At 37.9% G+C, this 14958-nt stretch overlaps 2 protein-coding genes across 2 annotated transcripts in view; one reads left to right on the top strand and one right to left on the bottom strand.

Annotated features, from left to right (window-relative positions):
* Window positions 1–10368, bottom strand: part of spega (striated muscle enriched protein kinase a) — a 56365-nt gene extending 45997 nt beyond the window's left edge. Inside the window, exons 1-2 of the mRNA XM_017308983.1 lie at window positions 10155–10368; window positions 8404–8949 (exon numbers count right to left, since the gene is read on the bottom strand). Coding sequence (XP_017164472.1) covers window positions 8404–8785 — 382 coding nt within the window. The 5' untranslated portion in view covers window positions 8786–8949; window positions 10155–10368. The remainder of the gene's footprint in view (window positions 1–8403; window positions 8950–10154) is intronic.
* A 2675-nt stretch (window positions 10369–13043) lies between these two features.
* Window positions 13044–14958, top strand: part of inha (inhibin subunit alpha) — a 6387-nt gene continuing 4472 nt past the window's right edge. The window contains exon 1 of the mRNA XM_008423426.2: window positions 13044–14673. Coding sequence (XP_008421648.1) covers window positions 14373–14673 — 301 coding nt within the window. The 5' untranslated portion in view covers window positions 13044–14372. The remainder of the gene's footprint in view (window positions 14674–14958) is intronic.

Here is a 14958-nt window from a genome sequence, read left to right as displayed (position 1 = left end):
AAAGCACGAACAGTTCAGAAACAATATGAAATGGGAAATAAGTTATTTATTAACTGATTTAGTCTGTTTTAGACTGTTCTCGAAAAACTAATCAGTCACGGCTAATTAGTGGGAGYACTCGCAGCTGCACAGTGAACCTACTGATTTTTTTTTTTTTTTACAGCAGACAGCCGCTCCCCTTTCTTGCAGGTACTGCGTACCCCCGCTAAATCTTTTAGGGGTACGCAAATAAATAAAGTATTTTATTTATTTTATTTAATTTTTTTATTTATATATCAAATAAAGTAACTACGTTATCTTCAGTTATGAAAATGCTGAATGTATCAAACATGACGTAAGAGAAATTTGACTTTGCATCAACTGTGTCTGACGCCTTAAAATTGGGCTTCTGTCTCTTTAAGAACTTCCCACTCTTTTATGGTAAATGGACTGAACTTATATGGCGCTTTATCCAATCATTTTTGACCACTCAAGGCGCTTTACATTCACCCATTCGCACTCACAAAAGGGTAAATAAGTAACTAATTGATGCAGTCTTTTTATATTCAATAAAAGGTAAATTATCCAAAAGTATATTTGTTACCTTCAATCAAGCTGACCCTTTTTGTGTATCTATCAAACCACTGAAAACCCAACGCTGTTCTTCAGCTAAACATAAAGTGAAAGCTAGCTTTGAACCTCAGAATGACAGAGGCTGCTGTTGACAGTAACAGTGCAACCCGATGCTACCACCTAATCCTGATCCAATCCCCCAGGATTCCTGTGGACGGCTGTATACCGCCAGAACACAACACAAACASACCGTTTGCTTCAGATGTTGCCTCAGCTGCCTCGCCTCAACTGAGAATCTTATTAGGCATGTTGTAGCCTTTAATCCACTTTACTTTAATGTGTGCAGAATGTGAAATCATCTATTGGTCATTTCTATGCCAGTGTGTCAGAATCRAAGGTATGCGTAAGCAAGGCTGGTAGTAAATAAAAAGAGCAGTAATAATTTCTAGCATCCTAAGAGAGATTCCATAAAATAAATGTTTTTTGACAAGAAAATTCTAATAACTTTAAACTTTTAATGTCATATAACTGTAATTGAAGGGAAATACTCACATTCAAGTGCTGCTGTTGCTAGCTACAAATGRTATTTCCTGAATAAAATTTGGACAATAGATCAAGACTGAATTTCCAAGTTGTTTCCATTGCTCCAAAAGTTCACAAGTAAAYAGATTTTCAAATAGTATCCAATAACCAAAACACTGAGGTAATAACTGACTGCTATTCCACTCACCTCTCTGTTTTTTGTTTCCTGGCCCACTCAAGCCTTCACTAGCGATCCTCAAAGACTTCCGTGCTTCTAGCAGCTCCTTCCGCAACATGACTCATCTTTTTCTCATACAGGACAGAACCTTCTGTCTCCTTCTTGCCAATATAACCATTGTGTCCATTGGTGACTTCCTTTAAAAATTACTTCAAGGCCGCTTTTCCTTTAAACTGTYCTCCATGACTTCCTTTCTTGCCCTCACCTGAAGTCCCATCTCTCACAGCCAGCGTTAGCAGTCTATTTCAGGTCTCACGTAGTACAACCCCTCCAGCTGAACTCTTCCTCTGCACACCCCCACCCACACACAGATTAGACCCACCAACCATTTGCTGTCATCCTTAGCTTAAAGCTGAGAGAAATTAAGARTGCCACAGAACCCTTAGAGCAGTTCATGAACAAATCTGTGATAGCTGGTTGAATTAAAACTAGTATTCACAATAGTTCTGTCTGAAAAAATCAATTAAATGTAAATGAACACCATCTGTTTGATTATCAAAATTACTATTTAATCAAAASTATACAATTATAGTAAAGTTTGGGCCACTTTTTCTTATTTTGTTTTCTAACTGTGACTGCTTACAGAGCAAATGAGTAATCCTAAAATAAAATATTCTATTTTCTTAGATTTCTATATTAACCAAAAATAATTGGAATCATATTTGTAAAAGAGTTACTACGGCAACAAGGTTTTCATACAGTTAAATTGTTTTATTGGGGAGCATGTTCATTTTCTAGATTTTTAATATAAAAAACAACAACAAAAAAGATGTTTTAAAATGAAGACGTGTCTTGATACATTGAGAAACACATGAGTGATAATTCAGTATATAGTTTAGATATTCATAAGCCTCAAGCCAACTGTGAAGCATAGAGCTGGAAGAGTCCTGGTTTAATGGCACATTCTTCACATCTCAAATGATTGGACTGCAACCAATCAAGTAGAMTAACAAAAATAGATTACTATGTGATCTTGAGGATTCACGGTAGAATGTGTGGTGACACATCAATCTTCCGTTTCATACGAGAAAGTAAAAGCTGAAGCARAACTGGACCATTCAACATGACCGTGAACCAGATGATACCAGTAAATCCACAAAWGACTGGCTGAAAATGAARAAMTTAAAGTCCTGATCCCAGTCAGCGTACAGTTCTTGATCTCATTGACATACTGTGGATTGCACAGCCAATAAACCCCTCAAACATCTACAGCTAAATGTGAGGAGAGCGGGAACTTTCCTCAGGCCGTTGTCAGAGATGGCTACTAGAATAAAAAGTTGACACACAGAAACCTACCGACTTGTACGMATCAGAAACAAGCCCTCTCTGCCACCCTTCAAGAATTCACACATTTTATTTTGAAATGGACAGAAAATAGATTCAAGACTTCAAGAGTTCAAATCCAACGGTGAGTGAAAAGGCAAAGGCGTAGTCTAACACTGCTGTAGTTAAGACAGCATAAACTAATATCACATGTACCCAGTCCCATTTCTCAGCTTTCTTTTGTCAATTCCAATTTGTTTCAATTATATTTACTTGCAATTCTCTAAAAATATGTACTGTATAAGTATTTTTTATTTTTACTTTAAATATGTATCTCCCGTATTCACAAAAGCAAAGTTTGTGTCTACTTTAGATTGTAAATCGTTGACTGTGCTTCCCAAAGGATTACTTCAGATTTTCCTTCTTAAAAATTCCAGACTTTTCCTGAAATTTTCACTGTTCCTAATCATATGTACCAGTTTTAAAACGGTAAATGATTACAATCTACTATMAATATATGTCATATATGTGAAGGGAAGATAGGCAGAATTAAAGAAGGAAGGAATGACCGAGTGCCAAAAGAAGAAAGAATCATTGGAATTTGTCAGAAGACAAGAGAAAACAGCAGGAAGGACTCATGAAAGGAGCAAAAACGGTGGACTTGAGAAAAAAAAGAAGAACTCAAAGACAGAAGGAAGGACTCCAGGATGAAAGAGATGGACACAAGCAAGATTGGAAGGAAGCATAGGAAGAAAGCACACAAGGACAGAAGGAAAGACGACACTTCAAACCTTCAAGGATTGATGGAGGAAACACGAACAAAAGAAAGGACACTAGGAAGAAGTGGAAAAGGGAAGGACACAAGAGAAGGCAGTAGGAGAGAATCAAGGAAGAAAGAAGGACACAAGGATGAAAGTGAAGACAGTAAGAAGAACTCAAGGAAGTTACAAGAACAGAAGGAAGAACATGAACGGCTTGAGGTTTGAAGGACACAAAGAAATAGGAAGGGAATTAAATAATGAAGAAAGGACTTGAGGGTGAAAAATAGAGACCAGGATAGAAAGAGAAAGGTTAAGAGCAATAGAAAAAAGTCTAAATATCTGAAAAATAGCACCCAGACATTTTCAGACTGCAGATGAGCTCTCATCCATCCTCAGACTAAGTCAGCAGGTCTTTAAGGAACGATTGAACTCATTTTTCAAACCATGATTTTTAAACAAGAATACAGAAACTTCCCAAATCGCACAGCCCATTTTTTTCCAACAGTAATCGTAAGATCAAATGTAACCTAAGATCAGGCACGTGCAGAGGGGGGGCATTGGGGGTGCTTGAGCACCTGCCCTTTTTGCTCCTTACCCCAAAGTGCCCTTTTGGTCAATTTTTTTTTTTTTTGGTATTATTTCCTAAGCCCTTTTCTGACACATAAAAACATGTACTAAAATTCTTTGCTTTTTTGTTTCTTTTTTGTACAACATAATAAGCCGGTCACCTTGTTACCTTTGACCTTTTGCCCGTGACGCATGACGCAGTTGCCTCTCGTGCAGTGCGATAAAGCGGCTAACTGCGGAGCTCAACGTAGCGAACGTTCCAGATTACAGAACAGTTTTTGGTGAATTATTAAAAAAAAGTTTTTGGTGAATGAAGTGGAGTAGACTTGCTACTTGTCAGATGATGGAAAACGTTGAAGTATCATTTCTGCTTCAGCTTGGAGTCGCGGTTTAAGCAGAGAGGTACTGAAATACAACAGAGACTGACAGGCCTCTGCATCTGCCTTTCTCTGAGGAACTACTGAGCGGGAGGAGACAGCCAAGTGAGGAAAAACTGTTCTTATCTATCGATTCAGTATTTTTATCATACAGACATTAGGCTGTTGTTGATGTGCTATTAGCTAGCTGCTAGCTAACGACTTTGCTAGCAAAGCTAGATAACTAAAAAGCTTCTTCCCTGTATCTTTAATGATATCAGTCATTTTTTAGTATTGCTTATGCAATAAGGGTACATCGCCCGTCCAAAACCGATCATCTTCATAATGAATATATGTCCGATCTTCTAATTTCCTTTGCTGCATAATGTACATTGCATTTATTCCGGCGTTAGGTAAATGTATCTTGAAGGCTTAAATAATAGTCCAACAAGAATATTCATTTGGAATTAAAAATAATTCACCCTGACTTACCATGATGGATATAATGTATGTAATAAACGTGTGTCATTAATGAAGGGGAAAAAACTCAATCCAGACTTTAAGTTTAGGGTCTGGTTCACAGAGTATGAAGTTAAATTTGTTTCCCAATTATTCAATGGAAAAGAAAAACTAAACTCAGTTAAGTAAAATAAAATTGTAATCAAAACCTTTGAAATTGTAATGATTCCTTTTAAAAAAAAAGTTTTGTTTAAAAGGCTTTTTTTAATTAACTCATTTTTACCAAACAAACATTTATTTTCACACATCAGAAATCTTTTGTGATTTTAGGCCCTGCTCAAGACGTCATGTGAGAATCACAAGCAAAACTTTGAGTCACAAACAAAAACTTAGAATAGCAAGAAAAGATTTCTGACAAGYGCAAATAAGTTTGTTTGGCAAAAAAAGAGTTAACTTCATGAGTCAAAAATGTGTGATTTAAAACTTTTTTAAGCAAAACTCAGTAGGCCTTTCTCATGGTGGCATCCATTAACAATTCAATTTTTGCTTTTGTTTTTTTTGTTTTTTTTCTGCAGTTCTACGTTAAAAGTTTGATGCAGCTCTGCTTTCCTGAATGAACCGTCTTCATCTCCACTGCAAGTGTAGCAAACAGGCAGCTCTTTGTTTTATAGATTACAGTTCACTAAAAGGTTGCATTGTGCCCTTGTTTATATTTTAATAGTGTAATTCTGTAAAGACAAAATATGTCTGGTGGTCCAGCTCTGATTTACATATCTTGCTAAATTGCAGGTTTGAATATTGCGATACTTTCCTATAACAAAGTAGACCTGCAGAAAGAAATTACTAATAAAATATCTTACATAGGCATAGTRTTATGCTCTATATGGAGATGTTCGTTAGCTTTGATTGTATATGTCACAATTTTGTAATTTATCATTGTTTATTAAACTCTGAAAGCTGAGTGGCTTTGTTAATATTCTGTCATAGAATGTGGTTAGAGGGGCCCTTTTTTTTGTTGTTGAGCACCTGCCCCTTTAGTGGTCTCTGCACGGCCCTGCCTAAGATCAAAACCCTAGAGACAACTCGCAACTTCATCAGTCGTCTGGCTTCTGATTGGTCTGACTCGGTGAGCGATGCTCGGCCGTTCAAACCCGAGCCCAGCAGATACACYAACAAACATCACGATCTCTTTTTCATCAGGCTGATCGTGACGGAGTGTGGCGGCGGCGGCGGCGGCGCTATAATTATGTCCCTCTGCGCCATCGGAGAAGCGGGTTACGGCGGCGGCCACACATATCACCACAGCACGAGCGTCGGGAGCTGCCACTGCACATACCAGGCTATAAATAACCACAGGCCGAAGGAGAAGAGGGAGAAGTACGAGGCAGGCAGGGGTTGGAACGATAGGAAAACAGCTAAAGTCTTGGAAATTGATTTAGCTGTCCCCCAGCTGTTAAATTAAAAGACAGAGTTTTGTCCAAAATGCTCAGAGCAACAAGTGAAAACGGACATACATAATAAACTGCMTWTGAGAGAATCGAACTCAGATTTAAGTTATATTAAATTAAGATTTCATTTAACAGACAAACACAATGTAGCGAAACACACTTTTATCGACAAACGCTGCATTTTRTCCACATAGATAAACATGGTGGTGGCAGGYTCATACTGTGGAGATGATTTTCTTCAGCATAAGAAAGCTGGTTTGAGTTAATGAGAAGATGGAATGTGCATCATACAGAAARAAAATCTCATATAATCATAGTCCAGGCATAAACCTAATTGACAATCTGTGACAAAGATTGTCACAGATTGTCAATCTGTGATTGTCAAAATGCTCTAAATACTTTGAGCATTCTGACTCTTATTGAAGTCTCTACGATAAAATACTTTGAAGTTGTTGTTTGACAAAAKAAAAAGTCTAAATACTGTACTGTACTTAAAAATGGCAGCTAAAGACAGAATGTAAGGGGTGATTATTAGTACCAAATCCAAATAAGTYGAATGACAGAGAAAGAGGTGGAGGTGTTGAGTGGTGGACCAGTTGGACCGTGTGTGCCAGCTCTTACTGGCAGAGCCACAGATGATATGGCTTCCTCAGTGTGTCCAATAAAAACATGATCTCATAGGAAACTAGATCAAGATCAATGTTTAATACATAGATCTCTAAATGATGATGCAAAGAGGCTGTGAGTCAGTCAGGTTCCAGATCATCCYTTCTTCATAACTGTTTGTGTACTGTCACTTTTCCAGACTGAAATCTTTAAAAARTTTAAGATTTTTTTCATTAGTTRTTTTTGCAATATTAATTTATATATTTATATTATAATAATATTTGGGTTTTATCAACATGTTCCACAAATCATGAAGCAATTTGACTTTTTTTTTTTTAGATCATGCTTTAGCCTCTAACATTTACAGTAGACTCCCATTATTTATTCTGGTCAACAGCCACAGCCATCCACAAATAGGTAAAATCCACATGTATTTGAGATGTCCTCGAAGAACGCTAATAACCTCCTAATAGTTCAATCATCAACTACACCTTAGTATGCATTAATACACACAGTGGAAACTATCTTGGCACTACCATAGAAGATAATATCTCCACTGAAGAGGGTATAGCCAATCAGCGGCAAAGAAAATAAATGCCATTTCTGGATTGGCTGCTCTGCAAACACCCACTGTGTCAAGTAGAATTCCACCTCTGGTATCTGAGCTTCCCAAGCAGCATCTGTGAATAAGTACAATTTACACATATAATTTATAGCTATGTTCCACAAAAAAATCTGCAAAAACTTAACCATAAATAGGTGGCGGTCAACGGTATGGATTTATAAAATAAATACCGGATTATCCTTCATTAAACATAGGTTCCTAAAGTACATCAGTGTCGTCGATGATGTTTTAATTACATACAATTTTGAATGTTGCCAGAAATAGGAATATCATTGCATGACCAGCATCAAAATCAGACCCAGTTTCAGAGGCACAGCTAAATTAAGACAAAAACCCTCCAAAAAACATGGAACTTGACTTTTCCTCATTTTCAAATGAGCAAATATCTGTAAGTGACTAACAATCCAAAATGATATCATGACTGCATATTATGCACACAATGGCAAATCTGCCAAACTCTTAGCTTTAGACTTTGCTCTTCATCCACCCTGGAGGTGTATGAATAATTTTCCAATCCACTGAAAACTTTGTGAGTTTATGTTTTACATGTGGAATTTGAAACCACCAACCTGCTACCTTGAGCTTGTTTTCATCTGATGCAAAAATTGGCAGAGAAATATTGAATCTGACCTGAAATGTCAAAAGTTTTCCGGTAAAGTACCCACCAAGGAGCAAGTGTTGATTTCCAGAAACATTAAACCAGCTGCAGACTCCTAGTTTTGAAGTGTTTTAAAGAATCAGGCAGATATTATGGAATCTATTTGCCGTATGTAGAAATCAAACATATAGTTAGTGGCCAAAGAGTTACAGCTGTGCAGGTAAAGGGAAGGAACAACAACAACCAGCTAATCAGAACCATTTACTGGAAATGTTTGCATATGTAGAAGCTTAAAATCCACTCTTAAATTATATTTTGCTTTACCCAGGTCTGCTTTCAAGAACTGGGATTATGTTATAAAAAAGATCTTTATGGAATATTTGTTACTTAAGAATAAAAAGTATTTACCTTCACCTAGGTCCATAACAGCCAACACTGCACTACAGCTTGCCTCTCCCAGGTCATTGGATGCCACACAGGTGTACATGCCAGCATCGTTGGTGTGGCAGTCCCGGATCCACAGTCCTCCTGAATCCTGAGCTTCTGAGGGGGAGATCAGCTCATCGTTGTGGTACCATACCATCGAAGGTTTAGGATGTCCTGACACTGACACCCTGAGACGGATATCACAACCTGTTCCCACTGCAGCCTTACGGAGCTTGCGGATGAAAAACGGAGCTGAGGTTTCTTGAGATTCACCTTCATGATTCTGGAGATTTTGTGCGCCTTTGTTTTTGGCCTTCTTGGATGGGATGGTAGGACAGGGACTCGACTGTGAGCAGGCTGCCATTTTGATTCCCCTTGGAACTTCCTCCCAAACTTTCCCACTTCTCTGATTATTGAGAGAGGTGTCAAAGTGAGCTGCATTTATTAAACATCTCCTCTGAAAGACTTCACTGCTTTAGGCATCTGCTTGTCTTTATAGGTGTTCAACATGGACCATCACACCGGTAGCTGCAATGACCAAAATACACATACACAGGATTTACTGTGTAATAAAGCAACATTACTTATCAACTAAGTCTGGTTACTCAAGCAGTCTAAATTAGTGAGCTTCCTTCTGAGTCCTGACAATCAAAATTCCTTATAAGTGAACTAAGGAATTTGTGTTTGGTAGATTTTTTTTGTCTGACTCAACTTTCTTAGTATCCTAGAAATAAGAGAAACCCAATTATACTTTACTTTATTTTTTTTAACATAAATTTTTTGTTACTCTTTTTTAAAAAATTTTCCTGATTTCAAGAGGACATATTTATTTTACCCAGCATGCTAACGTAGACATTTTTGGTAATTTTAGCATGCAACATAATGTTAGCATCACTTTTAGCAAGGTTTGAATAACTAGATAGACAACTTGCTAGTGTTGGTCAATATAGAAATATACCACAAAATGGTATTAGCATTGGAAATGTAATATGTAAATAGTTGCTATGGATAGCCAACATGATAATGTTAGATATCTAATGTTGATATTTTTGCTAGTTTTTGGATATAAGATGCTTTTAGCTTGTACATGGAGTATTTACATACAAGCCAACTTACTTCAGCCAACATGCTAATGTAAAAAGGTTAGATAATGTTGACATTTTAATAAGGGTTACCTATTTTTTTTTAATAGGTAACCCTACTGTTAGCCAACTTGCTCCTGTTAGCCAACTTACTTTTACAACAGCAGTAACAATGTAAACTCACAAACTAAAGAGGGAATTGTGAAATGGTCTACAAATGAATACAGACCCCTGGACAGTAAGCTCATCTCACTGAACCTGTGATTTAATCTTCATTTTGCATTTTCCAAACATCCTCCAGGCTTTCAGCACAGGATCTGTAGCAAACTGCAAATAGACATTGCCTGACTGGTGTCCAAGCTCCTGACAGGTGGATTTTCAACCTTTTAACCTTTAGCATAAACTTGTTTGGTCAGAGGAAACTGGAAACCCATTTAGTCTTTGCTGTGATAGTTTACATCAATTATATCTTGATATTTTATTTGCAGCCTTAGATTAACCATGTGTCAAAATGAAGAACAGAAGGGAAACAACTGAATATGCTATATAAAGAGCTATCAGCAAATTATAGGGACATGTTTAAAAGATAATGCCATTTTAGTTCTTTACTCTGCTCATTCTACTAATATAGTAATCAAAAAGTAATCTTACCTTAGTTTTGCTACAAAGGCTGTAAGAAATTCCTTTGGACATCCCCACAAAGTCCAAGTTAGGGTAACAAGATCTATGGAGCCAAATATTTCATCTCAAACCATTTGTCCTTCAGCAAGCCCAGACTTTAGGTGTAAGTCCACCCTAGATCATGAAGCATTAGCAGCCACTTCCATGGTTCCCTTCAGCAGCTTTAACCCTGCTGACGAACTCCCAGAAAAGGAGTGAGATCATTTTCCTAAATGTCAGTCTGCTCAGACCTTCTGTTTTATGTTGTTCCGCCTTTGAGTGCTTCCTGAAAGCGACACTTTTAATATTTTTAGGCTTCCAGGTAGTTAAATAAGCTCAGGTTAACCGTCTACCTCCAGTGTTACAGCTTCATCCCCACCAACCTCCATCAGGTTGGGGGCGACAGCTGCACATATAGGTCACATTTCTTGGACTGCCTTTTATGACCTATTCTCACACTCATACACACACACGCACGCACACTCCCACACACGCCCACACACACACACACACCCGCACAACACACACTTCCAAGCCCTTTAGATAATACTATCAGGCAATGTACAGTACATGTGGGGTCTGTGTGTGTGTGGAAGGAGGAGACAGTCAATGTGGGACAGTTGGAGTTTCTATAAAAAGAAAAACTAAGAATAAAGACAGGACTTTGGGATTCATCCTGTAGAACAATGATATAACTAAACTTAAGATCGTTTCTTCTCTCCTTCCATTGATATTGTCATTTCCAGTTTGAAACTAGAAATGGCTGTATCACACTTAATCACACTGTATCACACTTAATAATGTGTGATACAGCCTTTATTAGCAGGTACTGTAACTTTTTCACGCTTCATTGCATTCTAACCACAAACTTTAATAATGTAATTTGAAATACTTTTCAAGCAATATTTCAATATATTCTGGGCCTCCCTTCTGAAGCTGCTGCCCCCGCGACCCGACCCCGGATAAGGGGAAGAAAATGGATGGATGGATGGATGGATGGATGGATGGATGGATGGATGGATGGATGGATGGATGGATATTCAATATTTATTTTGTATTTGAACTATTATTAGTTATCTTGTTGGATTTTTTTTCCATCATCAGATATTAAAATTAAGAAAATCACACTTACCAGTAAGTGTCTATAGACAAAACATCACCTTCTCAGTAAATGTGTTATAGGTATTTTTTCCCCACTTTATACAGTTCGGTCTTTCAAAGCAACATCAGCATGAAAAATACATWCAAATATTAAATKTGTTTAAGTGATTTCAACCCTTTAAAAGTATCTAACATATCCTCACTACTTTTGTGAATAACTAAAAAATAATAACATTTACAAAACCTTAGTTTGCGCACACATACACACACACACAGCTTTATTTAGCATTACACATTTATTGCAATAGTAAAGAACCTTTACAGAAAAGTAAACTGTGAGAAATATTGCACACTCTGAACAGGAACAAATAGCACCATCTGGTGGGTAAACATAATAAATAATTGTTGGCTTGAAGTTCAAAATGAAATGTCAACATAAAGGAATGTTTTAATTATGTTAAAAATTGCATTTCCGATAGTTTTCAATGTGACATTTTTTTAGAATAAATATCCTCTGGTTAGTTATACTATGCTCAGTTTCCACAGCCAAAGTCACCCGATAACTGATAACAATAATAAAATCACAATGACATGATGTGTCTTTGGAGTTTATGGGGACTAGTAGTTTTTAGAGTACTATGTATTTTTTTATTTGGCAAAACCCATGTAGATTTGTTGGGCCTTAACAAATAATTACTGTAATTTTAGCTATTAGCATACCCACTCAGAACCAGTCCTAGCCTATTTGGTGCTCTGGGTGAACCATCTTTTTATCTTTTTGGCACCCCCCCAGACCCCTCTATGAAGTTGTCAAGCGGAGGGGGGGAGAGGTGGGGGGGTTGGTGTGATGATGTATTATGTTTCGGGTTCCAGGATCGGTACCACTGCAACAATTTTTGTAAAAAAGTTGGTAAAAATACAGAAAAGGTGCAGCACCAAGGACGTCAATGTGTAGCGTTTGTGATAAAGTTTGCATCTCTTTATTTCACAAAAACTTATTTTATACAAACAATTCCCTGAGCTCCAATTAGTACAGTAGACTCAACCTGTACTAAATATGAACAATTTACTAAATTGTAATGTTTAAGTACTTCAAGACTTAAATCTGAGTTTTACTTTCACTCTGGGAATAAATAAAATAATCTGCAAACCTTACTTTAAATAATTAACCTTAGACAAATTAACATGCTTTGGAAAAATACTTTTCCTTAACACTTATTCCTTTGCAATTATTTATCATACTGAATAAAACACATAACATATAGCTTCACAAATTTCTGCAAGTGTGGGGGAAACCAATCTGTTCCACCGGTGGTCCCCAAACTACGGCCCGCGGGCCGGATTCGGCCCGCCTCCAGGGAAACTATCGTAATCAGTTCAGTTAAATCTAAACTTGGCAACTTTTTTCTTTTTCAACCCTAATAAATGTGATATTCAATTGACCTGTTATTCCTCAGATTTTGGGTGTCCGCCCCCCACTGCTGCTGCTGCATCGTTGTGGAAAACATGGAGCGGCAGAGATATCTGTGGCTTATATGTGTATGTTTACTGTTTTTTTTTTTATTTTTTATTTTTATAACTTTGGGGTTGTGGCTTGTCCGGTGCGGTTTATAGTCCGGAAAATACGGACTATAATCCTTTCTTAATTTTTTTCTGTGAAGAACCCAGGAGGGTTATTTGGTTATTATTTATTTCATTAATAGTGTTATTATTTATTTCCTGACTTTTGTTCTCTGAAGAACCCAGAGAATGTTATTTGATTGTGCTTTCTGGAAAACAATACATTTTTACATTTAGGCACTCCTGCAACCGTCACACTTTTTCTGTTACAAACTGACTCCGGCCGCCCCCCAGAGAAAGGAAAAGTTAAGTGGTCCTCACAGGAAAAAGTTTGGGGAGCCCTGTGTTCCACAGTTTAACCTGACGACCTGCCTTCAAGATAATACACAGGGCAAATGACCCACCTCTACCGGCGGACCCATGAGCGTGCATTACGCTGCGGAGAGCGGCGGATTGAAACAGACTCTTTTTAGCGTAAAAAAAACTGTTTATAAATCCTATTATGATTCTTTTTTTTAGCATTCGCACAGTTTAACTACATTTTGAAGTAACATTTTTGAGTGTTTGGTTGACCACTCCCCTGTAAAAATACAGAAAAGGTGCAGCACCAGTGAACACAGCCTGGAGTGTTTGTCATCCAGTTGAGCGTGGATATGATGGATGGAATACATCACTATACTCGTCCACAAACAAAGGTTCCACAGGCATGCTGCTCACATTTATCAGTCCCTTCCGCCAAACATTTAAAATAAGCTGTAAAATCTATCAGAAAATTACCGCAATTTTGTTACACAAAACAAAGTAGGTTGCGGGTGTCAATATGTAATATAACATATTTCAAAACTTCAAATGTGCATTACCTTCATTTGGTTCCCATCCTCCAATGACAGTTTGCGCTTGGTTGAAACGTCACCAAAAAAAAAAAAAAAAAAAAAAACCCTCTCACAAAATTAAGTAAATGTAGAGTATAAAACAAAAACATGTCACCTTATCAGGTAGTTAGTCTTTGGTCTATATACAGTATATATATATGGAAGAGTATGGTCAAATATGACCACAAAGGTCGCTGTTCAGCAACATTAGCTAATTCTCATATCAAAAGGCATTTTTACTCACAGCTCTTATTTCCGGTATTTCCATATATTTGAACTTTGTCTCAGATAGTTTTTGTAATTCTGATGCAAGTTATGCAATAATAATTTCACGTTCAAAAAACAAAATATGTTCTATCAGCAGATTGTTTCCTGAACCAGATTGCAAGAAATCTGAATTTCAAAAAGCTGATAATAAAATGAAAAACCTTTGTACAATACCTATATAGGATCTCTTTTTTACCTTTTAAAAAGTGATCAATCATACTATTATATAGTAAAAATATGATGAAGGCATCTAAAAAATAACTCAGCTGAAAAGCAAATATAGTGTAACCTCTGATCGCTCAAGGCCACTCTTTGCTATTGTTTAGCGACAGAAAGCTCCTGCCTGCAGACAGATAGCAGCAGAGCCCAAACAACAGCGTGTGAACAGAGACGGTCTTACAGATTCAACATGGTGTCTTGGTCTGTCCTCATTCTGGGGACTCTCTGGATCCAAGGTCTGCTCCAGGTCTGTAGCACGGAGAAGCTGCCCAGAGGGGTGGTGGTGTCCTGGTTCAGGGAGCAGGTTCTGGAAGGTCTGGGCCTGTTGGAGCCTCCGGTACTTGCTTCACAGAGAGCAAATCGGGAAGGAGCGAAGCCAGAGGCAAGGCAGTTTCAGGCGAGGGTCCCGAGGATTAGCAGGGCGGTCCGGGTCAGGCAKCAACCCAGCCCGGGTCAAGACAGATCCGAAGTGATTCTGTTTCCAAGTCCAGGTGATAATTCTTTATGTTCTATTAGAATGAATTTACCAGCTCAAATGTTGAGTTTAGAGTTAAACACTAGAAGTTTTAAGACACAGAAGAAAATAATGTTAAATAGCCAGTTGAGGTGGCTTGGGCATCTGGTAAGGATGCCTCCTGGACGCCTCCCTGGTGAGGTGTTCCGGGCACRTCCCACCGGGAGGAGGCCTCGGGGAAGACCCAGGACACGCTGGAGGGACTATGTGCCTCGGCTGGCTGGGGAACGCCTTGGGATTCCCCCGGAGGAGCTGGAAGAAG

This window comes from Poecilia reticulata, linkage group LG2, assembly GCF_000633615.1.
Source record: "Poecilia reticulata strain Guanapo linkage group LG2, Guppy_female_1.0+MT, whole genome shotgun sequence".
Lineage (NCBI taxonomy): Eukaryota > Metazoa > Chordata > Actinopteri > Cyprinodontiformes > Poeciliidae > Poecilia > Poecilia reticulata.
Note: the sequence above shows the minus strand (reverse complement) of the source record. Positions and strands in the feature narration are given on the sequence as shown.